Here is a 26,081-nt window from a genome sequence, read left to right as displayed (position 1 = left end):
CCGTTCTGAGAAGTGGCCTGGCTGGCTCATCCCACAGGCCCCAGCAGCGGTCAGCAATCACACAAGCCCCATGAGACTGTGGAAATGGCAAGATGGCAGGGAATCCCGCACCACTGAGCAACTATTCTGTGCTGCTGGGAACGCTGAACCAGCCTGTCCCGTGACGCCAATCTCTTATTGTGCTTTATATTCCTAGTACCTGACCTACGGGTTGATACAGCAGGTATCCAATAAGCACTAAATTAACAAGCAGTTGTTAATTGCTAAGTCATCATCTGATTTTTATCAAAAGAAAAAAAAACCGGTCAGGCTCACGCCTATAATCCCAGCACCTTGGGAGGCCAAGGTGGGCGGATCATGAGGTCAGGAGATCGAGACCATCCTGGCTAACACGGTGAAACCCTGTCTCTACTAAAAATACAAAAATTAGCTGGGTATGGTGGCATGCGCCTATAGTCCCAGCTACTCGGGAGACTGAGGCAGGAGAATCACTTGAACATGGGAGGCGGAGCTTGCAGTGAGCTGAGATTGCACCACTGCACTCCAGCCTGGGCAACACAGCAAGGCTCTGTCTAAAATAAAAATAAAAATAAAAATAAAGAAAAAAGAAAACCACTTCCACCTAGAAGTACTGCTACCGCTTTGCCCATTTGAGGGCACCCAGCTTCATAACTAGAAAGAGAAGTTTACCAACCATAAAAGTATCCCGTCATATATTCCAAATTCAAATACACAATTTTACTTGTTTTTAGTCATTGTTCTTTGAGAAAATAACCAAGAACGGACACACTTGCAAATGAACATGCTGGCTGAGTTTTACACATTTGCATAGTTCCGCAGATGTTAACAACTCTGCATGTATAGAAAACAACCATACATTCATCCACTGTTAGAAACCAAGTAGGTGGAGCCTTCTCTACACAGCTGCTAGATCTCATTTAGAAACAGAGTTAAAGCAGAGAATTCTTTTTTTTTGAGACGGAGTCTCGCTCTGTTGCCCAGGCTAGAATGTAGTTGTGCAATCTCGGCTCACTGCAAGCTCTGCCTCCCGGGTTCACACCATTCTCCTGCCTCAGCCTCCCGAGTAGCTGGGACTACAGGCGCCCGCCACCTTGCCTGGCTAATTTTTTGTATTTTTAGCAGAGATGGAGTTTCACCGAATTAGCCAGGATGATCTCGATCTCCTGACCTTGTGATCTGCCTGCCTCGGCCTCCCAAAGAGCTGGGATTACAGGCGTGAGCCACCGCGCCCGGCCAGAGAATTCTTATTTGGATGTTACGTCTCACTAACTTTATCTCAAAATTGGTTCTTTTATTCAAGATGTAGATTACTTTCAGGAGTTGTCAAAAACATCACTGAACTAGTTTCTTTTTCTGTAAGAAACAGCCAATCAAGTTGGCCAAAAAATGACCATAGGCTTTTGGAAAGTCTCATCTTGAGGCCAAATGGGTAGCTATTTGATTCAGTTACATGATCACACACTGCCAAGGAGTCAACATTAAAGTCCATTCTATAATCCCTTTAAATGGCAATACTAGATTTAGACGCTTTACAGACTATGTTTTTTTCAATCTTCACAACAAACCCAGGGGAAATAACGTTTTCTTTTTGTAAATGAGGAAATGGAGGTTCTCAGAGCTGACATAGCCTGCTCAAGATTCTAACTAAAAAGTGGGAAAGCCAGAATTCAAATCCAAGTTTCACTATGTTACACTGCCTCAGATGATAAAGTAGTCATTACACTGCTCAGAAAGAAAAACGAGAATTTTTACAAGTTACTACAATAGAACTGTTTTATTAAACATATGAATGTATTTATTTTGTACAAAACGCAGTAACACTTCTTCTTTTCCTCTGCCCCTGGAGGCACTACCGCAGAACTTCATGTTCACAGAAACACACGTCATGGCAAGTGTGTCAAAAAGTCATGACAAGCAGGAAAGTGCAATTCTGAAAGTAATGCCACACAACCAAAGTGGGAAATGAAAACAGGCAGAGGCCAGCAGGTTTCTCGGCTAGGGTTCTGCCTACAACACCCTGGTCCTGCTCATCTTTCAGCAGGAAACATTTTAAGAAGAGAAACTCCTGAGCACTATGTAAGTACTCTCCTGGTAGCATCCTTCCAATTCCATCTATCTTGATGTTGTAACAAGCTTATTTGTAACTTCCTCAAGAAATCCCACCCTGGATTGCATCCCTGTCAATTGCCCATCTCCCTCTGAGCTTCAAACAAAACAAAATAAAACAGAAGAGCAGTAAGTTTCAAAAGGAAGTCAGAGGAGACCTTTGATAGATGAAACCTACTTCCTAGAAGCCCCCTGGCCAGACATATGCAGAGCTGGAGACAACAGATTGTGAAACTAGGTCCAGCTGTAAAATATCTCAGGTACCCAGTTAGATCCAGTTATTCTGCATCTGTGGATTTAAAATGGTCATCATCCACAGTAGAATAGATGTGCCCCTCATTGCTCAGAAAATCCACAGCTTGCCTAGAAAGAAAGAAGAAAAAAAAAAGGTCATTTTCAGGCCAATTCAGAAGGAAACTGCCTTTTGGATATGGCCAAATATGCAAACTTCGCTTATCTCCCAACTTTCTACCTTAGCTAAGAATTCACAAGTATTCTGCACATAGAAAGCTCTCACAGGGAGAAATGCCAGTAAAATAGCAAAACAGAGCTTATTCATGGAGACAATGGCTATTAGGGCTGTCTTGGATCCCTCTCCCAAATTGTGCAAAGGAAAGACAACAGGGCCTCACTTAAATACAGTCTAAGCAGGAAAACAAGGATCTAAAGCTGTAGTCACACTTGCACACAAAATCTCCTAGTAGAAACCACTGTCTTTAAAAGTCCCCCTTTTCCAGCCACACACTGAAACCCCGTTGGTCCCTCTCAGGGAAGTAAAGTTGTGGGAAGCAAAGGAAACACTCTGAAACCTTCAAACCCTTCAAGGTCCTCAGGGTTAGTGTCAGTAACGTATTTAATAGCCACAATCTACAGAGCACCTAAGTAACAGCAGTTCTCTACCTCATCAGCACGCAACTCTGAGATAGGAATTACTATCCTAATTTTACAGGACAGGAAATGGAATCAGCCCTGAGCATTTCTTATCTATCTAGGCCTGGCAGGTCAATTGATTTATAGTAACAAATAACTATCACAAGCACCATAAGTCAGTTTGTTTGACTGGTTTACTACACTGGAATCAGGAGGCTGCTTGTCTAAGATGGAATCAGGACAAGGGTGTTGGAAGGACTGATTGTTTAATAAGGTACAGATAGCCTAATACACTCATGTCCACAATGGGGACAGTAACAGCAACAGGACTGTACACCTGACGACCAGGAGCTAAGGACTTCCTTCCTCCAGTCTAAATCCCATAATGAAATCAGGTCAACTTTTTGCTCAGAATTATTATATATCCCTCACATATAATGGTCCTTAGTGTTTGCTGAATGAGTGATGTGATGGGTAGCACCATTTTGGCCCATAGTCTTTTTCCTATTTTTCCATAGCTGAACGATTTCCATTCTGCCAACAGGGTTGCAGTTAAGTTTTTTGTGTGTGTGTGACAGTCTCACTCTGTCATCCAGGATGGAGTGCAGTGGCACAATGATGGCTCACTGCAGCCTTGACTTTCTGGGCTCAAGCGATCCTCCCACCTCAGCCTCCTGGGTAGCTGGGACTACAGACATGCGCCACTGTGCCCGGCTAATTCGTTTTTATTGTTTTTGTAGAGACAAGCGTTTTGCCACGTTGCCCAGGCTGGTCTTGAACTCCTGAGTTCAAGCAATCTGCCCACCTCAGCCTCCCAAAGTGCTAGGACTACAGGCATGAGCTAGTGCCTGGCGAACTTTTTGAGATGGAATCTCGCTCTGTCACCCAGGCTGGAGTGCAGTGGTGTGATGGTGGCTCACTGCATCCATGCCTCCTGGATTCATGCGATTCTCTTGCCTTAGCCTCCGGAGTGGCCAGGATTACAGTTGCGTGCCACCATGCCCGGCTAATTTTTGTATTTTTAGTAGAAACGGGGTTTTCACCATGTTTGCCAGGCTGGTCTCGAACTCCTGACCTCAGGTGATCCACCTGCCTCGGCCTCCCAAAGTGCTGAGATTACAGGCGTGAACCACCATGCCCGGCTGCCAAGTTTTACTTTTTAAACCCACTTCTCACTATCAGGAAACCCTTGTGAGGTGAAATAGGTACAATGCCAGAGCCTGAGCTCATGAAAATCAAATACTTACTTGATTGAGGATACAGACATGTGTTTCAGCTGGTTCTTGAGATCCTGAAAGTTCAACCCTTCAGGTCTTGGACAAGCCTTAATCAAATTCAACACCTGAAGATTCAAATCAGAAAGATTTTAGCAATTATTTTGGATCAGCCTCCCCTTTGCAAACCTGAGTCCCTTTATAGAAAAGAAATGAACCAGGTACTTAAACAGTCGTAGCTCATTAAGGAAGTAACAAAATTTAAGACTATCTGTGTTTTGTATTTCTGAAGCCACTCTGGTGGAGGTTACCTGGTTTTGGGCCACAGTGAGGCCATTTGCTGGCATGAAGCTATTCCCACCAAAGTTCCCTGCTTCGCTCATTCCTGGATTGCTGATAGGTGCTCTCCCTGCTGAGGGCTGAATTAAGAAATAAGTTAGCAATATTAGAAAATCCATCAAGTTAAACAGTCTTTACTACTTAAAATAGCTCGTTAAGCAGCTTACAAAAAACAATTTATAAACAGTTTCCCAGTTTATAACACTGCTTACATTGGAGTGGACAGCTATTATCTAATGAGTATTTCACAGGAAGATAAAGTAACTCCCCGAAGCACATAAATATCAAAAAGAGAAAGATACTCTTGGCTCCTTTTGTTTGTGATGTCAGACGAACCAGAGAAGAGTAGCAGCAAGAAGAAAATTACCCAGAGTCTGCTATTTTGGTATCCATGGAGCCCAATCACTCAAGCATTCACTGAGTGTCAATAGGCATGAAGCACCACAGGCAGAGAAAAGGAGACACAGTCCCTATCGTCCTCTCTTTCTTTCTTTTTTTTAACCACCAAATTCTTAAAATGCTCTGCAATCACTATTTTCATTTCCTTTCTCCCCAGTCACTCCTCAGCCCACCATATTTGGGTTGTCCCCCAGTACACCTCTGAAACTGTTTTCACCAAAGTCACCAAAGACTTTTCAACCAATTATCCAAAAGTCTCTTTCAGTCCTCCTAATACTTGACCTCTCGGAAGCAAACACTGCTGACCACACTCCTCTTGAAATGTGTTCCTCCCTGGGCTTCTTGACACCACATTCTTCTGGTTCTCCATCTGCCTCTCAAACTGAAACTTCTCAGTATCCCTCATTAGCCTCTTCTGTCTGTCTCCCAAAAAGCTGACAGTGTCCCCAGGATTTCATCCCAGACCGCCTCCTAGGCCACAAATCCTCATTGCCAGCCGGACTGCTAACCGGATGCCAACATGGTGAAACCCCGCCTGTATTAAAAATACAAAAATTAGCTGGGTGTGGTGGTGCGTACCTGTAATCCCAGATACTGGGGAGGCTGAGGCAGGAGAATTGCTTGAACCCGAGAGGCGGAGGCTGCAGTGAGCCGAGATCACGCCATTGCACTCCAGCCTGAGTGACAAGAGTGAGACACTGTCTCGAAAAAAAGGGCCAAGCGTGGTGGCTCATGCCTGTAATCCCAGCACTTTGAAAGGAGGCTGAGACGGGCAGATCACGAGGTCAGGAGATCGAGATCATCCTAACACGGTGAAACCCCTTCTCTACTAAAAATACAAAAAATTAGCCGGGTGTGGTGGTAGCCGGGTGTGGTGGTGGGCGCCTGTGGTCCCAGCTACTCGGGAGGCTGAGGCAGGAGAATGGCGTGAACCCGGGAGGCGGAGCTTGCAGTGAGCCGAGATCGCACCACTGCACTCCAGCCTGGGCGAAAGAGCGAGACTCTGTCTCAAAAAAAACAAAAACAAAAACAAAAAACCCAAATAAACAAAATTTTAAAAATTTGAGTAAAGGTAATCCTTACCATGGCCTCCAAAGCCCCATATAATCTGGGCCCTGCCTCCTTGCCTATGACCCTCTCCCTCTCCCCTGTCATTCGCTTCACTCCAGACACTGGCCTTGCTGGTTTCAGAGATGTCATGCTTACTCCACACTCCTGGCTCTTGCACATCCTAGTCCCTCTGGTTTAGAATGTTCCTCATCTAAAATTGTACCATTCTTGTTCCCTCCATCAGCCTCTTCTCCTGTTTTATTTACTTCAGAGCACCTATATAACTACCTAAAATGATACATATATTTTTGTTTATTACTTGTTTCTCCCAAGAATGTAAGTATATAGTGTTCACTGCTATACTCGAATGCCGACTAGAATGATTGGGACTATCAAATCAAAGTAGGCGCAATAAATATTTTTCTTTTTCTTTATTTTTTTTTGAGACAAGGTTGCTCTGTTGCCCAGGCTGCAGTGAGTGGCACGATCACAGCTCAATGCAGCCTTGACCTCCTGGGCTTAAGTGATCTCCCAACCTCAGCCTTCCAAGTAGCCCATCTAATTCTTTAATTTTTTTTGTAAAGACAGGGTCTCCCTATGTTGCCCAGCATGGTGTCTTGAACTGGGCTCAAGTGATGCCCCCACACCAGCCTCCCAAAGTGCTGAGATTTCAGGCCATGAACCACCACACCTTGCCCTGAGGGCTTTCTAATACTACAGTCAACTCTAGTTTTGCATGGTCCTAGATGGACTTGTCAAAGTGAATTCACACAATGGAAAATACTAGGGAGAAATTTCAATATGAACCAAGAAATATAATTTCAGGGAAAAAATAATAATACATAATTTTTCCTACTTAGCCAGTAAGTTGGAAGGAAGACAGCAAAATGCTGTCCTGAAGGGGACTACTCTCTGAGTATGCACTGACAATCCTGGAGCTAAGAGCTATATAAGAGCTAAGAGCCTACAATTACATGTCTACACCTGAGGGTTGTCACAGGCCTCAGCTGTCCAGGCCAGTGGAGTCAGAGGAACTCCTAATTCTGAGAGAAACATGAGTGTTTCACCTGGAATAAAATACAATGACAAAGCTAATGGAGAAAGTGTTCTGAGGACTTAGTGATGTCTTTCTCTGGCTCGGCCTTCAAAATATCAAGGAAATCAAAGCTGGAACACAAAAGTAGCCTGTGTTCTTCCAGGGAAGAGAAAAAGCTAGGAAAGCGAGGCTACTCACCTGGCTGTTGGCTTTGCTTAGTACCATGTGTGCATTGATCACTTCCAGAATATGTGTGGTGAACTCATTCATATCCTCCAGGGGCATGATCTTAAAGGCTACCAGGCTCTTTTTGTTCTATTAAAATGAAGGAAAAAAATGTGAATAAAATATGAACATACATTAATTTCAGGTCAACACTGTGGCTCTTTCCTTGGTTATAATATTAATATTTCACCAATATGAGAAAAATGTTATACACTCTCAGAGGTATTCCAAATATGGTCAAACATGAGGAGAAAAAAAACTAAAACTAATAGCTAAGGGACATTAATAATTTTCCCAAGGTTGCATAACCAAGCAAAATCTAGACTCCTGACTCCAAATCTAGTGTTCTCCTTTCTCCAACTAATGAACGCCACAGACAGCAATTGTAGAAGGAGATTCTGTTCTTTCTTTACCATTCTGTTAATTTCATGTTAAGGTTAAAAAAAAAAAAAAGAAAAGTTATTTCCTTTTGAAGAGAGTAAGAAATAACTTCCCATTAAACAGGGAGACTTAAGTATTTTAACTATCCAAAAGCCATGACATGAATCTAGAAACTGCTTCATGCAAAAACACTTTAACTGTTATTTTACTCTGACTTTACCTGAAAAGATCTCAGGTGGCCTGCCACTTTCACATATGTTTCTGGAGGAACCACAGTGTTTTCACTGCTGGTGTCCTAACATAAAATACAAACATGTCATTAAAGTTTTAGTGATGCTGGTAAAAGCCTCTTTAACATTTCTATATTATGTATAGAAAGAGAAAGTTATGAAGTAGAAGAGTTAAAGGATCCTAAAATGGCATTAAGTAGTTTGCCTTGCCTTTTACAACTTATTTTGTAAAATCAGGAATTACAATAAAAATATCTCTAAAGGTAATTATCAGTTCCAAAGTTCTGTAGCACATCATAAAAAAGCAAACAATTGTGACACTCTCGTTCAAGCTCTTAGGCACACAATTTTCTTTTCTTTTCTTTTTTTTTTGAGAGGGAGTCTCGCTCTGTCGCCCAGGCTGGAGTGCAGTGGCACGATCTTGGCTCGCTGCAACCTCCGCCTCCCAAGGGAGGGTTTGAGTAATTCTCCTGCCTCAACTTCCCCAGTAGCTGGGATTACAGGCGCCCGCCACCACGCCCGGCAGGCACACAATTTTCTGGTGGATATACTTATTGGCAAAGCAATTCTACTTTTAGGAATTTAAGGAAGTAATTAAGAACATGCATTAAGATTTAGATTTATCATAGTATAGAATATTAAAAATTTTAAAACAACCTAAATATCCAACATAAAGTACACATTTCTATATAATAGGATACTCCACACTGTTGCAAATGATAACATAGAATTCTATTTACTGCCTGGAAAAACAAGTCATGATACATGGAAAAAAGCTGATTTCCCATTTGGGACAATACACACTAAACTGTTTATAATGGTTGACTAGGATAATTAAAAACGATTTTAATATTTATCAGTTTCCTAGAATATGCGCACATTATTTATAAGAAAAATACATTAGCTGATTTTTTTTTTTTTTTTTTGAGACGAAGTGTCTTGCTCTGTCACCCAGACTGGAGTGGAGTGGCACGATCTCGGCTCATTGCAACCTCTGCCTCACAAGTTTAAGTGATTCTCCTGCCTCAGCCTCCCAAATAGCTGGGACTATAGGCGCCTGCCACCACACCCGGTTAATTTTTTTGTATTTTTTTTGTATCTTTAGTAGAGACGGGGTTTCCCCATGTTGGCCAGGATGGTCTCCATCTCCTGACCTCATGATCCACCCGTCTCGGCCTCCCAAAGTGCTGGGATTACAGGCTTGAGCCACTGTGTCCGGCCCATTAGCTGATTTTTAAAGTTCTTTTCTGACTACATAAAATGTATTACTTTAAAAAAAATTGAAAATATATCGGGGTATATGGACTCACACCTGTTATCCTAGCACTTTAGGAGGACAAGGCAGGAGGATCCTTCGAGCTCAGGAGTTTGAAACCAGCCTGGGCAACATAGTGAGACCTTGTCTCTAAAAACAAACAAAAAACTAGAAAATATATGCTTAAAAATAAAAACTCTGGCCAGGTGCAGTGACTCATGCCTGTAATCCTAGCATTTTGGGAGGCCAAGGCGAGCAAGTCACTTGAGGTTAGGAATTCGAGACCAGCCTGGCCAACGTGGTGAAACCCTGCCTCTATTAATAATACAAAAAAAAGGGTGGGCACAGTGGCTCACGCCTGTAATCCCAGCACTTTGGGAGGCTGAGGCGGGCGGATCACGAGGTCAGGAGTTCGAGACCAGCCTGGCTAACAGGGAAACCCTGTCTCTACTAAAAATGCAAAGATTAGCCAGGTGTGGTGGTGGGTGCCTGTAGTCCCAGCTACTCGGGAGGCTGAGGCAGGAGAATCACTTGAACCCAGGAGGCAGAGGTTGCAGTGAGAGACTGTGCCACTGCACTCCAGGCTGGGCAACACAGCAGGACTCTATCTCAAAAAAAAAGAAAAAAAAAAAAACCACACAAACAAAACAATTGTATTCCCATATACAACATTTTGAATCCACTTGAGAAAAGATCTCTACCTCAACTCCTTTTATCAAAATATATTCCATGTAGATCATAGGTTTAATGATAATAAAAGAAACCATAGAAATAATATGAACAATTTTTTTCTTTTTTTTTGAGACAGAGTCTTGCTCTGTCGCCCAGGCTGGAGTGCAGTGGTGGGATCTCAGCTCACTGCAAGCTCCACCTTCTGGGTTCACACCATTCTCCTGCCTCAGCCTCCCTAGTAGCTGGGACTACAGGCGCCCGCCACCACGCCCGGCTAATTTTTTGTATTTTTAGTAGAGACAAGGTTTCACCCTGTTAGCCAGGATGGTCTCGATCTCCTGACCTCGTGATCCGCCCGCCTCGGCCTCCCAAAGTGCTGGGATTACTGGCGTGAGCCACGGTGCCCGGCTTTTGTATTTTTAATAGACAGGGTTTTGCCACATTGACCAGGCTAGTCTTACTCCTGACTTCAGGTGATCCACCCGCCTCGGCCTCCCAAAGTGTTGGGATTACAGGCGTCAGCCACCGAACCCAGCTGAGATTTATTTATTTGGTTTTTTGATAAGGTCTCGTTTTATCATCCAGGACGGATTACAATGGTGGGATCTCGGCTCACTGCAGCCTGTGCCTCCCGGGTTCAAGTGATTCTCCTGCCTCAGCCTCCTGAGTAGCTGGGATTACAGGCATGCACCACTGTGCCTGGCTAGTTTTTGCATTTTTAGTAGAGATGGGGTTTTACCTTATTGGCCAGGCTGGTGTCAAACTCCTGGCCTCAAGTGATCCACCTGCCTCAGTCTCCCAAAATGCTGAGATTACACGCATGAGCCACCGCACCTGGCCAACAGCTCTTTTTTAATCTGAAGTATATATTGGGTGGCTGCTTAAGATTTTTTTTTTTTTTTTTTTGAGATAAGGTCTCGCTCTGTCACCCAGGCTGGAGTGCAATGGCACAATCTGGGCTCACTGCTACCTCCACCTTCAGTGGGGCAAGTAATAGCAGATGTGGTGGAAATAGCAGGAGAACTAGAATTAGAAATGGAGCGTAAAGATATAACTGAATTGCTGTAACTTTATGGTAAAACTTGAGTGGATGAGAAGTTGCTTCCTTTTTTTTTGAGACTGAGCCTCACTCTGTTACCCAGGCTGGAGGGCAGTGGCACAATTTTGGCTCACTGCAACCTCCATCTCTCAGGTTCAAGTGATTCTCCTGCCTCACCCTCCTGAGTAGCCAGGATTACAGGCACGTACCACCATGCCCAGCTAAATTATTTATTTTTAGTAGAGACGAGGTTTCACCATGCTGGCCAGGGTGGTCTCAAACTCCTGACCTCAAATGATCTATCTGGCCGCCTGGGCCTCTCAAAGGAGTTGCTTCTCATGGATGAGCAAATAAACTGGTTTCTTGAGATGGAATCTCCTCCTAGTGAAGATGCTGTGAACATTGTTAAAACGACAATAAAGGATTTAGACTACTCCATAAGTTTAGTTGAGAAAGCAGTAGCAGGGTTTGAGATTGAATCCAATTTTGAAAGAAGTTATACTGTAAGTAAAATGCTATCAAACAGCATGATATAATATCGAGAAATCTTATGTGAAAAGGAGACTCAGTTACTCAGGCAAACTTTGTTGTCTTATTTCAAGAAATTGCCACAGCCAGCTCAACCTTCAGCCAACTACCACCCTCCTCAGTCAGCAGCCATCAACAGTGAGGCAAGAATGTCCACTAGCAAAAACATTATGAATTGCTGAGGGTTCGGATAACTGATTATTACAATTTGTTAGCCATAAAGTTTTTTTTTTTCTTCTTTTTTTGAGAGACAGTTTCGCTCCTGTTGCCCAGGCTGGAGTGCAATGGCGCGATCTCAGCTCACTGCAACCTCCACCTCCTGGGTTCAAGCGATTCTCCTGCCTCAGCCTCCCAAGTAGCTGGCATTACAGGTGCCCACAACCACACCCGGCTAATTTTTGTATTTTTAGTAGACAGGGCTTCACCACATTGGCCAGGCTGGTCTTGAACTCCTGACCTCAGGTGACCCTCCCGCCTCGGCCTCCCAAAGTGCTGGGATTATAGACGTGAGCCACCGCGCCCAGCCACCATAAAGTATTTTTTAACTAAAACAAACAAACAAAAAAAAACAAACTTTGGGACTAGTAGAAGCTTCCGAAAGGTAAACTAGAAAAAACTGCACAATTTATTTTTCAAAATTATTTCTTTTTGAGATAGGGTCTTCCCATGCTGCCCAGGCTGGTCTTGAAATTCTGGCCTCAAGTGATCTTCCTGCCTAAGCCTCCTTAAGTGCTAAAGTTACAGGTGTGAGCCACTGTGCCTGGCCTCATTATAAGAGGTCACTATAATCATTTTCAAGTTCTTGCAAACAAAAACACTCTTAGGGGAAGGGGAATCAAAGAGAAAATTTACAAAAACCCCACAAATTGACATTAAACATAGTAAAAAAAAAAAAAACATATATATGGCTAAAACCAAAGAAATACACATAAAAAAATGACAAAATTTTCACTGAAAAGACTATTTTTTTCTGAGATGGAATATTGCTCTGATGCCCAGGCTAGAGGGCAGTGACGCAATCTTGACTCACTGCAACCTCCATCTCCCAGGCTCAAGCAATTCTCCTGCCTCAGCCTCCCAAATAGCTGGGACTACAGGCAAGTGCTACCATGCCCTGCTAATTTTTAAATTTTTTTTATTATTTTTACGTATACTTTTTTTTTTTTGAGACAGTCTTGCTCTGTTACCCAGGCTGGAGTGCACTGGTGTGAAGATCTCCGCTTACTGTAACCTCTGCCTCCTGGGTTCAAGCTCTGCCTCCTGGGTTCAAGCGAGTCTTGTGCCTCAGCCTCCCGAGTAGCTGGGACTACAGGCGTGCACCACCATGCCAGACTAATTTTTTTATTTTTAGTAGAGACGGGGTTATACCATGTTGGCCAGGCTGGTCTCAAACTCCTGACCTCAGGTGATCCACTCATCTTGGCCTCCCCAAAGTCCTGGGATTACAGGCATGAGCCACCGCACCTAGTCAAAAAGACTATTTTTTAAAACAACTATCATACTGGCAAAAATTTAAGACAAAAACCCATTGTTATAAAGGGTATGGAGGATGGGCACAGAGGCCCACACCTGTAATCTCAGCACTTTGGGAGGCTGAGGTGGGAGGATTGCTTAAACCCAGGAGTTTGAGACCAGCCTGGGCAACAGAGTGAGATCCTATTTCTTAAAAAAAAAAAAATGTTAAGGGTATGGAAACTAACTGGGCACTCTCATGCATCACTGAAGCGTAAACTGGTACCTTTAGAGAAGACAGTACAAAAATGCAAAAACTAAGATGTTAAAAAAATGTCAAGTGTGTATTTCCCCCCAGAAAACCTACTTTTAGGAATACATCTTATGATTATTTTATTTTTTTGAGATGGAGTTTTGCTCTTGTTGCCCAGGCTAAATGCAATGGCACGATCTTGGCTCACTGCAGTCTCTGCTTCCCAGCTTCAACTGATTCTCCTGACTCAGCCTCCCGAGTAGCTGGTATTATAGGTGTGTGCCACCACGCCCAGCTAATTTTGTATTTTTAGTAGAGATGGGGTTTCACCATGTTGGCGGTGCTGGTCTTGAACTCCTGATATCAGGTGATCCGCCTGCCTTGGCCTCCCAAAGTGCTGGAATTACAGGCGTGAGCCACGACGCCTGGCCTTACGATTATTTTATAATCATGAAGAAATGTATGCAAAGATACTCACTGGAGCATTGTATATAATAGCAAACGACTGAAAAGAAGTTAAATGTTGTTCCCTGACTGGGTCCACTGTTAAGTAAGGGATGATGTATTCTTATAATGGAATCGGTGGTCATTTAAAATGATAGATGTAAATCTTTACAGATAACATTAAAAATCAGTTCTTGGCTGGGCCATGGTGGCTCAAGCCTGTAATCCCAGCACTTTGGGAGGCTGAGGCAGGATCACCTGAGGTCAAAAGTTTGAGACCAGCCTGGCCAACATGTTGAAACCCCGTCTCTACTAAAAATACAAAAATCAGTTGGGTGTGGTGGTGCACGCCTATAGTCCCAGCTACTCGAGAGGCTGAGGCAGGAGAATCGCTTGAACCCGAGAAGCAGAGGTTGCAGCGAGCCAAGATTGCGCCAATGCACTCCAGCCCGGATAACACGAGTGAGGCTCAGTCTCAAAAAAAAAAAAAAAATCAGCTCCTCACCAGGCACGGTGGCATCAGCCTATAGTTCCAGCTACTTGGGAGGTTAAGGCCAAAGGATCACTTGAGCCCAGGTTTGAGGCCAGCCTAGGCAGCAAGCCAAGACCCTGTCTCTATTAAAAAAAAAAAAAAAAAAAGGCCGATGGCTCATGCCTATAATCCCAGCACTTTGGGAGGCCAAGGCAGGTGGATCACCTGAGGTTGGGAGTTCAAGACCACCCTGACCAACACGGAGAAACCCTGTCTCTAATAAAAATACAAAATTAACCAGGTGTGGTGGCACATGCCTGTAATCCCAGCTACTCTGGAGGCTGAGGCAGGAGAATTGCTTGAACCTGGGAGGCGGAGGTTGCGGTGAGCTGGAGATCGCGCCATTGCACTACAGCCTGGGCAACAAGAGCACAACTCCATCTCAAAAAAAAAAAAAATCAGTTCCACAACATAATTTTGAGTGAAAAGAGCAAATTACTTAGCAGTTGCATAGCATATTATCCCTTCTACAGTAAAAGAGGTATGTGGACACCTGTATGTACATATATGCAGAGACAGATGTCTGAAAGGATATTTTCCAAAATGTGTCGTAATAGTAGTTCTTTGAGAGACATGAGATGTCAGGTGACTTTTTAAATGGTTTATAAGCAAGTATAGTGCATTTTGTATGAACAAGTAGTATTAGGTATCCATAGTATCTACCTCCCTGCTTGATGGCAGGGACTGTGTCTACCTCATTCTTTTTATACCTGGAACCAAGCACAGTCTAGTTCAGAATTGGTACTCCAACAATAACTGCTGAATGAATTATCCTTTATTTTTCTGAGAAGGAAAAAATTTAAAAATTACATAACTACCAAGTTATTTCTCTATAGATAACTTGTGGTTTTTGAAGGAAAACTGTATTTTTTTTTTTTTGAGTCAGTCTTGCTCTGTTGCCCAGAGCAACAGAGCAGTGGGCAATCTGCTGAAGTGCAGTGGCGCAATCTTGGCTCACTGCAACCTCTGTCTCCTAGGTTCAAGCAATTTTTCTGTCTCAGCTTCTGGGTAGCTGGGATTACAGGCACCCGGCTCATTTTTGTATCATTAGTAGAGATGGAGTTTCACCACGTTGGCCAGGCTGGTTTCAAACTTCTGACTTCAGGTGACCCGCCAGCATTGGCCTCCCAAAGTGCTGGGATTACGGGCGTGAGTCACCATGCCCAGCCTAAAACAGTCTTTATTATCCAAATTTTCTGTAATGAATGTATTTCAAAAACAAAATACAAAACACCAAGAGGCCTTCTGCACAATTGAAAAATAAAAGGATAAAAAGTATATACTGTATTTCAGTCTATTTTATCCATGTTTATAAAGACACTTATATATATGCTGCTTTGTAAAAATTGGGTCAAATCCTGCATACCACATTGTAATATGCTTTTCTCAACAATTTATGGCAAACACTTCTTTGTGGCAATACACGCTTTTCTGTATCATTTGTAGTATGTTATAAATGTGTCATGGTTTACTTAATAATCCTTTATTGCTAGTATTTTGAGATTGCTTTATTTTTATTTATTCATTTTGAGACAGAGTCTTGCTCTGTCGCCCAGGCTGGAGTGCAGTGGCATGATCTCGGCTCACTGCAACCTCTGCCTCCCAGGTTCAAGCAATTCTCCTGCCTCAGCCTCCTGAGTAGCTGGGATTATAGGTGCGCACAACCACGCCGGGCTAATTTTTGTATTTTTAGGAGACGGAGTTTCACCTGTTGGTCAGGCTGGATTCGAACTCCTGACCTCAGGTGATCTGCCTGCCTTGGCTTCCTAAAGTGCTGCGATTACAGGCGTGAGCCACTTCACTGGCCTAAATCTTTGTACCTGTCTTTAATTCTTTCCTTGATGTAAACTCCTAAGCTGTGGAGTTCTGCTAGGTCACCATTGTTTGTCTTTTTTTGTTTTGAGGCGCAATCTTGGCTCACTGCAAGCTCCACCTCCCAGCTTCATGCCATTCTCCTGCCTCAGCCTCCCGAGGAGCTGGGACTACAGGCGCCTGCCACCACACCCGGCTAATGTTTTGTATTTTTAGTAGAGACAGGGTTTTACTGTGTTAGCCAGGATGGTCTTGATCTCCTGACCTCGTGATCCGCCCACCTCGGCCTCCCAAAGTGCTGGGATTACAGGCGTGAGCCACTGCGCCCGGCGTTAGGTCACCATTTTTATGATGACCGTGTTAGCCAGGATGGTCTTCAACTCCTGACTTCTAGTGATCCGCCCGCCTTCGCCTCCCAAAGTGCTGGGATTACAGGCGTGAGCCACCATGCCAAGCCAAAAAGGAGCTTTATATTAATTAAAAACTTAAATGTTTGTAATATGTTGCAAATATTTTCCACATTCATTTAAACAATACTTATTCCAGGACCACTATGTGACTAGCACTGCTCTAGGTGCTAAGGCTACAGCGGTGACCAAGATAAAAATCTTTGTTCTAGGCCAGGCGTGAGGGCTCATGCCTGTAATCCGATCACTTTGAGAGGCTGAGGAGGGTGGATCACCTGAGGTCAGGAGTTTGAGACTAGCCTGGCCAACATGGCAAAACCCCATCTCTACTAAAAATACAAAAAATTAGGTGTGGTGGTGGGTGCCTGTAATCCCAGCTACTTGGGAGGCTGAGGCAGGAGAACTGCTTGAACCTGGGGCCCAGAGGCTGCAATGAGCTGAGATTGCGCCATTGCACTCCAGCCTGGGTGACAGCACAAGATTCTGTCTCAAAAAAAAAAAAACCAAACAAACAAACAAAAAAGCAGGGGCCGGGTGTGGTGGCTCAAGCCTGTAATAATCCCAGCACTTTGGGAGGCCAAGGTAGGTGGATCACAAGGTCAGGAGTTCAAGACCAGCCTGACCAAGATGGTGAAACCCCATCTCTAGTAAAAATACAAAAATTAGCCGGGCGTGGTGGCAGGTGCCTGTAATCCCAGCTACTTGGGAGGCTGAGGCACAGGATCACTTGAGCCCGGGATGCGGACGTTGTAGTGAGCCGAGATTCCACCACTGCACTGCCTGGGCGACAGAGTGAGACTCTGTCTCAAAAAAACTTTGTTCTAATGGAACTTAACATTCTACTGTCTCCTGTCATTTGACTTTTAATTCTGTTTTTGGTATATTGGGAAGGTATATAATCAAATCTACTAACCTTTCACTTTAGAGTATCTGTCTTTGATGTCTTTTTGTATTATTTTTATAAGAAAAAACTTTAAAAAGACTAAAAAAGTTCAACATCTCCACAGTTCCAAAGTAACCCCATCATGATTCAAAAACAGCCACTTACATCTGTGTCAACCCACTGGCGAACGTCCATGGGTGCAGCTGTCATGTCATCTATTTTGTAAACAATGTTGGTTGGAGCCTTCTCTGCATGTCTGATGATCCCCACAATAGTGACCTAGGTTAGAAGAAACAAAGAAAAAAAAAAAGGTCTGGTTCTCCCTGAAACCAAGGCTACATTTTTGTATTTTTTAATGAAGTCTTATTTCATTCTTTATTATGAGTAAGTGATTCTTTCACAAATTATTTGACATACCTGTGAAATCTCAACATTCCCAATTCTGAACACTTCATCAACCAAAGTGGCAGAAAGCAGCTGAGATATAGTACAGGGCACAATGTGCTGGGCTCGGGCTCTCTGAAAAGAAAAACATGCAAAATTCAATTCAGTAAGTAATAACTACCACTCATTCAACACCTGCCATGTGCCAAGTACTTTAAATATATTAGAACATTGAATTTCAAAACAAATCTCATTATCCTTGCTTCAGAGAGATGGAAACCAAGGTCATATAGCAAACCAATACCACACTTTTAGAATCCAAACCCAGGTTTGTCTAACTCCAGAGCTCCTGCTGAATAGATACACATGTTGCTCTGAGAATTCACCAAAATGAGTAGGTCAGAGTGGGGGACAGGATAAGGAAGAATGACCTGCTGCTGCCAGAACAGACCTTCAAGAGGAAACCCCAGCTTTAGGGTGTAGACAGGCTGGTGCTGCTGTTCAGGTCACTGACAAAATGAGATGGTATTGGGAAAAGGTTTGAGAAATGACTAATGGAGACAGGACTTTGGAACTGCTTGTAGGTCTTGTGATGAACTGTAAAAGGTAGAAGAATAGCTTCTTGTAGGACAGATTTTTTGACAATCAAATGGAGCTCCTGGGGAAATGGAGTAAGAGCTTGGCCATGTTGGACATCTTTTTAAATTTTTTTTCTTTGAGACAGAGTTTCGCTCCTGTTGTCCAGGCTGGCATGCAATGGCGTGATCTCAGCTCACTGCAACCTCTGTCTCCCGGGCTCAAGCGATTCTCCTGGCTCAGCCTCCTGAGTAGCTGGGACTATATGTGCCAGCATTTTGCATTTTTAGTAGAGATGGGGTTTCACCATGTTGGCCAGGCTGGTCTGGAACTCTTGACCTCAGGTGATCTGCCCACCTCAGCCTCCCAAAGTGCTGGGATTATAGGTGTGAACCACTGCCCTTGGCCAAATTTTGTTTTGAGATGGGGTCTTGTTCTGTCACTCAGGCTGGAGTGCAGTGGCATTACAGCTCACTGCAGCCTCAAACTCATGGGCTCAAGCAATCTTCCTGCTATAGTCTCCTGAGTAGCTGGGACTACAGGCACACCACCACATCCAGTCAATTAAAAAAACATTTTTTTTTTTGTAGAGATGGGGTTTTGCTATGTTGCCCAGGCTGGTCTTAAACTCTTGGTCTCAAGTGATCCTCCCACCTTAGCCTCCCAGTGTTAGGATTACACACATAAACCACTGTGCTGGACTCATGTTGGACGTCTTAGGGGGAAGAGGCAGGATAGGGTAGGCAGAACAGTATCTAGTGAGTACACTCAAATCATATCTTTTTTTTTGAGATGGAGTCTCACTCTGTTGCCTAGGCTGGAGTGTGGTGGCGCGATCTCAGCTCACTACAACCTCAATCTCCTGGGTTCAAGCAATTCTCCTGTCTCAGCCCTGCCGAGTAGCTGGGATTATAGGTGCACGCCACCATGCCCAGCTAATTTTTCTATTTTTTCTAGAGATGGGGTTTTGCCATGTTAGCCAAGCTGGTCTCGAACACCTGACCTCAGGCAATCTGCCCACCTCGGCCTCTCAAAGTGTTGGGATTATAGGCGTGAGCCACCGCGCCAGGCCCAAATCATATCTTAAAGCAGCCAGACAACAGTGTAAACTTATTTTTGCCTACCAGTGGCAAGAGGTAGTCTGGGTAACATGAAGATGAATACGATGGGACAGGATTTACCCTCAACATATTCCTAATCTAGGGGAGGTACAAAGGTAAACAATAAACCTGATCTTGATACACTGTAAAATGAAACATGCCATGTGGGACCTCAGAAAAGCTTACTGGCAAAAGAGGGAGGCTTTAGGCTGAACTCTGAAGCACGAGAATTTCAACAGCGAAAAAGTAGCAGGTAACAGGCTGAGGGCAAGTATGTACTCCCAGTCTCCTAGAGGGAATATGTACAAGGCACAAAAACGAGGAGAGCTCTTCCTGTCAGAAGCCAAGAGGAAGTGGACCAATACCTGTACTACATGGAAGACTTAGAACACAGTAGACTCTTGGCCTTCATGGATTTAGCAGTTGCAACTCTGACCTGAACATCCACGACACTGCCAATATTTCATTTTGCTGAAGCATGATTGTGAATGGTGAGTATTGCCACAACAGGATAAAGTAAGCTCAGTCAACCGCTGGCACATATGCCACAAAAGGCAGCAGCCAAGCTTGAGGGTTAAGATTGTGGCTCTATTCTCAAGAGCAGCTGCTTGGCCAGGCGTGGTGGCTAACGCCTGTAATCCCAAGGCCGAGGCGGGCAGATCATTTGAGGTCAGGAGTTTGAGATCAAGCCTGGCCAACATGGCGAAACCCCATTTCTACTAAAAATTAAAAAAAAAAATTAGCCAGGTGTGGTGGCGCATGCCTGTAATCCCAGCTACTGGGGAGGCTGAGGCAGGAGAATCACTTGAACTCGGGAGGCGGAAGTTGCAGTGAGCCGAGATCATACCATTGCACTCCAGCCTGGGCAACAGAGACTCTCCTCAAAAAGAGAAAAAAAAAAAAAAGAGTGGTCGCTCTTGGTCACATGTATTAACTCATTTGTACCTCAGTTTCCTCATCTGCAAAACTAGGAATGATATTATAAAAATTACATGGTAAAGGACTCAGAATACTACCCAGCACAAAGCACACAATAACAAATTTTAGCTATTATTATATTAGCTATTGTTCCTCATTCTTTACATTTGCAATAGCTTTTAATAACAACGTTGACAGGATCAACTTTTTCAATTTTACTTTATGGTATTTTATAGGTAAAGTTACATGCTATGTTAATATTTATAGTCTTAAAATTTGCAGGGGTCCCAGGATTTACCTCTCACAAACTACTATATTTCTGTTTTTACCTATCACAGCTGAGATTTTCATTGTATCTTCAGCATAAGAAAACTTAAGAACCAGTAAGGTAAAGTGGCAAGAACATGAGGTTTGGAGCCAGAGAGTCCTGTAGACCCATGCTCAAATCCCAGCTCCAAAGTCCTGGACACATGACCACCTTTTCTGAAAACTGGGGATATATACCTCTTAAGTTGTAAATGAGACACATAACATATATGAAGTGCTAATACCAATCTCTGCATGTAATAGATGTTTGACAAATATTATTACCTCTCAGGTAAAAATGTTACATATAGGTAACAGTTGAGATGTTAACAATGCCTTCAAATTCATCTCAAATCAAGTATTTATTTTTTATTGAGCATATATTTTATGTAGGAATTGATCACAAGGAATTCCTAGTCTGCTCCAAAGAGGTTCACAAAGTGTCAATAAAAATATGCTTAATTTTGGAAAAACAAAAACAAAAACACTTTCAAACTAAAAAAATTTTCATAGCTGACTATGAACCACAGACTACTCTGACAGTACTTCAGGAAAGTACCATTATTACAGATTAAAATTGGGTCACTAATTGAAACTTCACATGGTTCAATCATATTGAACAAATATATAATCAACAGGAAACATTTTGGATAGAGTTTTTTATCACCCAGGGATGGTGCGGCACACCTGTAATCCTAGCTACTCGGGAGGCTGAGGTGGGAGGATCCCTTGACCCCTGGAGTTAAGAGTCTGTGGTAAGCTATGACTGCACCACTGCACTCCAGCGGGGGTGAAAGTGAGACGGTCTCAATTTTAAAAGAAAAAAAGAATAGGGCGTTTACCTAACTTTTAACTGTGGAAAATACTAGATTTAAAAACAAAACAAGGCCAGGCGCAGTGGCTCATGCCTGTAATCCCAACACTTTGGGAGGCCAAGAAGAGCAGATCGCCTGACGTCAGGAGTTTGAGACCAGCCTGACCAACGTGGCAAAACCCCGTCTCCACTGAAAATACAAAAATTGGCCAGGAATGGTGGCATGCGCCTGTAGTCACAGCTACTCGGGAGGCTGAGGCAGGAGAATCGCTTGAACCCAGGAGGTGGAGGTTGCAGTGAGCTGAGATTGTTCCACTGCACTCTGGCCTGGGCAACAGAGAGACTGTCTCAAAAAAAAAAATAAAAATAAAAACAAAAAGACTGTCCGGGTGTGGTGGCTCATGCCTGTAATACCAGCACCACGGGAGGCAAGGGTGGGAGGACTGCTTTAGCCCAAGAGTTTGAGACCAGCCTGGGCAACATAGTGACACCCTGTCTCCACAAAAAGAAAAAAAAAATTCAGAGACTGGGATTGAGTCTCCAACTTACAAGCATTATTCTCTGAAAAGCTATCTTAATACCCAGCTTTTAGGAATTCTGAGATAAAAATTATAACAACCAGAATGGAGAAAAATAGTTAAGCTTGGGAAGAAAAGATGAGAACCAATCATCTACCTTGTTTTCTCCTTCACAACCTCAAGAAAATCAGAATAGAGAATTAAAGTCCCTTGAGATCTTCTAGGAAAGAGAAAACTACAACAGGGAGAAGTTGCTGCTCATCAGATGTTGGATTTGTTCAGCATCATGTGTGTACTGTCTGATTCTAGTTCCTTACTAGCTATGTAAGCTTAGGCAATCCCTTAATATACCTGAGTCCCTGTTAGTATGCTGGAATAAACAATAAATTCCTTACAGAATTACATAAAATAATTTATATGAAAGTTATAAAGCGGCCGGGCACGGTGGCTCACACCTGTAATCCCAGCACTTTGGGAGGCCGAGGCGGGCAGATCACGAGGTCAGGAGATCAAGACCATCTTGGCCAACATGGTACAACCCTGTCTCTACTAAAAAAATACAAAAAACTAGCCGGGTGTGGTGGCGGGCGCCTGTAGTCCCAGTTACTCAGGAGGCTGAGGCAGGAGAATGGCGTGAAGCCAGGAGGCAGAGGTTGCAGTGAGCCCAGATTGTGTCACTACACTCCAGCCTGGGCGACAGAGTGAGACTCTGTCTCAAAAAAAAAAGAAAGAAAGTTATAAAGCAATGTCCAAATATACCAGAATATCATTGAGTTTTTTAACTTGCTTACACTGAATCTTAACACATCTGAGTGACTCCTAAAGAGAAATCAAATTAACCTCACATTTATAAAATGAAATTGCAGTTGTTAAATGCAAACTCAGCTGGGAATGGTGGCTCACACCTGTAATCTCAGCACTTTGGGAGGCTGAGGTGGGTGGATTGCTTGAGGCTAGGAGTCTGAGACCAGCCTGGCCAACATGGCCAAACGCCGCCTCTTAAAAAAAAAACACAAAAATAAGCCTGACACCACAGTGAACATAGGTAGTACCAGCTGCTAGAGAGGCTGAGGTGGGAATGTTCACTTGAGGCATGGAGGTCCAAGCTGCAGTGAGCTGTGATCACGCACCACTGCTCTCCAGCCTGGCAGAGACCCTGTCTCAAAAAAAAAGGCAAACTCATTTCAGAGTGACTAATCAACATTTAGACAGCTTTCTATAGATTGTTTTCCTACACATTGCCTTACTCATCAATTCTCAGAACCACCCCGTGACATGAGTACTACCAGTATCATCAGATGAGAAAAACCAAGGGCCACAGCCTTCAAGATGCTTTCCTGAAGTCACAATGCCAGTTAAAAGGCAAGATGGATTCTGGAGCCCCCATGTTCTGGCTCCATAGCCTGTATTCTTTGTATATAATATTAAGTCTCACAATGACATTTTAAGGTATGTTAGCCCCTCTTCACAGGGGCAAAACTGACTCCCAAGCCAGTTAAGAAATGTGTCCAGTGACACCCTACAAGTAAAGCAGCACGGCAATGGCAGAACACACGTCTATGACTTCAAAGACCACATTTCTTTTTTTGAGACAGTCTGCTCTTGCTCTATCACCCAGGCTGGAGTGCAGTGGCACCATCTTGGCTCACTGCAATCTCTGTCTCCAGAGTTCAAGCGATTCCCCTGCTTCAGCCTCCCTAGTAGCTGGGATTACAGGTGCCTGCCACCACGCCTGGCTAATTTTTGTATTTTTAGTAGAGACGAGGTTTCACCATGTTGGCCAGGCTGGTCAGGAACTCCTGATCTCAGGTGATCCACCCGCCTCAGCCTCCCAAAGTGCTGGGATTACAGGCGTGAGCCACCGCGGCCGGCCCAAAAACCACACTCCTGATGTCGCCTCATCCCATTTAATTTAAAAACGACTTTGGGCCGGGCTCCGTGGCTCACGCCTGTAATCCCAACACTTTGGGAGGCTGAGGCGGGTGGATCACCTGAGGTCGGGAGTTGGAGACCAGCCTGACCAACATGGAGAAACCCTGTCTCTACTAAAAACACAAAATTAGCCGGGCGTGGTGGCGCATGCCTGTAACCCCAGCTACTCGGGACGCTGAAGCAGGAGACTCGCTTGAACCCGGGAGGCGGAGGTTGCGGGGAGCCGAGATCGCGCCATTGCACTCCAGCCTGGGCAACAGAGTGAGATTCCATCTAAAAAAAAAAAAAAAAGAATGTAAAAGAGACTATTAATACAAGTTCAGGCCAGGAGCAGTGGCTCACACCTGTTACCCCAGCACTTTGAGAGGCCGAGGTGGGAGGATCGCTTGAGCTCAGGAGTTCGAGACCAGCCTGGGCAACATAGTGAGACTCCATCTCTATTTTAAAAAATAAAAATAAATTTAAAAACCAAGTTGAGGGCGTTCACACAAGACTGACTCATTAGCTACACTGATCAATTTCAAAATAAGGCCAACGACGGGAAAAGCCAGGGAAACAGGAGGTGCAAAATTTGGCAAGATTTCATTTCTGAAACTTACAGCACTTAATTATAAGAGATGCAGATAATAATAGATCATTATCGCATCAGTTCATGTTGAAATCTTCCTTCAAAGCATAAAGTTTCTGTCATAGATGACTCAGGGACTTCAGAACAGGATAAAACAAAACTAAATACTCCTTTCAACCTACTGATTTCTTTTCGGCTTGAGAAGGTGCAGGCGATCCAAAGCCCCCCGGGGACTGCGTGTAGCCGCCGGCTCCCCCGTATGAGGAGCTGCCATAGTTTTCGAATCCACCTGTTTTGAACAACAGGATTAGTGCCTGTGCCACGTCCCACGCCTCCGAGAAACCCGCAGGCTCCCGGAGGCTTCGCCCCTTCAAACACTGCCCGAGTCTCCCTAACCTTCCTCGCCGCCTTCCTGCGACCCCCAAACGCCCCAGCTCCGCTCCCGCCCTTCCTCTCCCGCTACCACACGCCTCTCGGACCCTAGGCTCGCCCTCTTGCTAAAACCTCCTGCGATTCTCTTCCTCCTCCACCCCGCACCCCCATCATTACTGTTCCACATCTTGGTCACGATTCTCCGCAAAGAGGCCGAGAAGGTGCGGGTCTGGGGGAATAGCGGAAAACCACAGAACGCGGCCGCCACTGCGCCGCTCTGGCTACTTTTCTCTGGCGCCACTAACTCCTTCCAGCGAATGGCGGAGCCAGTCAGCTCCCGGGGTGCTCGCTTCAGCCAATCGGTGCTCACGAATGCTACGCTTGTTCCTGTCTTCTCTGCCCATGCTCCAGAAATCGCGTACTGCGCTCCCAGTTGGCTCCAAAAGCCTCCGCGGCCATCTTTACGAAGGGCAAAACCCTCCGCACTAGCGGAAGCAAGGAGCTGGCAGAGCGGTGTCGCAAGAAATCAACCAATCAGAACAATACTACCGCGGCGCAGCGCCGTGTGATCCCACCCTCGTCAAGTGCGCGACTTCTGACGTCACTTCCTTTGTTCGGCGTGCTCAGGTTCGTGCCAAACTATCACCAATCAGACGACGCCTTCATCTAAAGGGCTGTAGTGGAGTTTTGGCCTCGGTGTTTCCCACCCACGGTCGTGCGGGAATTGCGCACCTCAGGGACTCGCACCACTAGCCTCACAGCACCGCGTGGAGTTGCTTATTCTTTTACATAGGAGGTCACATTCTCTTCGTGTAATGCCACCAATGGTGCTGATTCTCCCCAGTGGGGCTGTGAGAAACCTACGCCCTCTTGCCCATGACAGACTTGTGAAAGATCTGAGGGTGGTGCCCCTCGTCCCGCACCTGTCCCCATCCCAGTCTCATCCAGGCTTGGCCTCTCCAGTCATTTCGACCATTTTTCATAATTCTTCATATAACGTGCTGGTCTGTTCCTCCCATAGGGAGTGGAACATTTTGTCAGTTCCTTCCTCAAAATACTCATGCATTGTTAGAATTTTATGTTCATTTATGTATTTAAGAAAAATTAGCAGGTGCTGTGGCTCATGCCTGTAAACCCAGCAAATGGGGTCTGAGGCGGGAGGACCGCTTGAGGCTGGAAGTTTGAGACCAGCCTGGACAACATAGTGAGACCCTCTCTCAAAAAATATTTTTAAAAATTAGTCTGGTGTGGTGGCAAGTGCCTGGGGTCCCAGCTACTGGGGTGGCTAAGGTGGGAGGATCACCTGGGCCTGGGGTGTCCAGGCTGCAGTGAGCTGTGATGCTGCCACTGCACTCCAGCCTAGGTGGCAGAGAGAGACTGCGACTCAAAAAAAAAAAAAAAAAAAAAAATAGAATTGTTTATGCCTTCTTTGTTCCTGGCCCTGT

The 26,081-nt window shown here is 44.4% G+C and overlaps 1 protein-coding gene across 1 annotated transcript; it reads right to left on the bottom strand.

Annotated features, from left to right (window-relative positions):
* Positions 1 to 1,776: 1,776 nt before the first annotated feature.
* On the bottom strand, positions 1,777 to 25,074 carry RPA2 (replication protein A2). Its single transcript, XM_003828079.8, is given in 10 exon segments — positions 1,777 to 2,490; positions 4,245 to 4,339; positions 4,523 to 4,630; positions 7,234 to 7,350; positions 7,862 to 7,936; positions 17,314 to 17,427; positions 17,566 to 17,667; positions 24,447 to 24,553; positions 24,814 to 24,974; positions 24,976 to 25,074. Coding segments are annotated over 10 exon segments (1,029 nt in total). The 5' UTR covers positions 25,041 to 25,074; the 3' UTR covers positions 1,777 to 2,405.
* Positions 25,075 to 26,081: the final 1,007 nt, after the last annotated feature.

This window comes from Pan paniscus, chromosome 1 (assembly GCF_029289425.2).
Source record: "Pan paniscus chromosome 1, NHGRI_mPanPan1-v2.0_pri, whole genome shotgun sequence".
Classification (NCBI taxonomy): domain Eukaryota; kingdom Metazoa; phylum Chordata; class Mammalia; order Primates; family Hominidae; genus Pan; species Pan paniscus.
The sequence above is the reverse complement of the archived record's forward strand: the minus strand, read 5'-3'. Positions and strand labels throughout refer to the sequence as shown.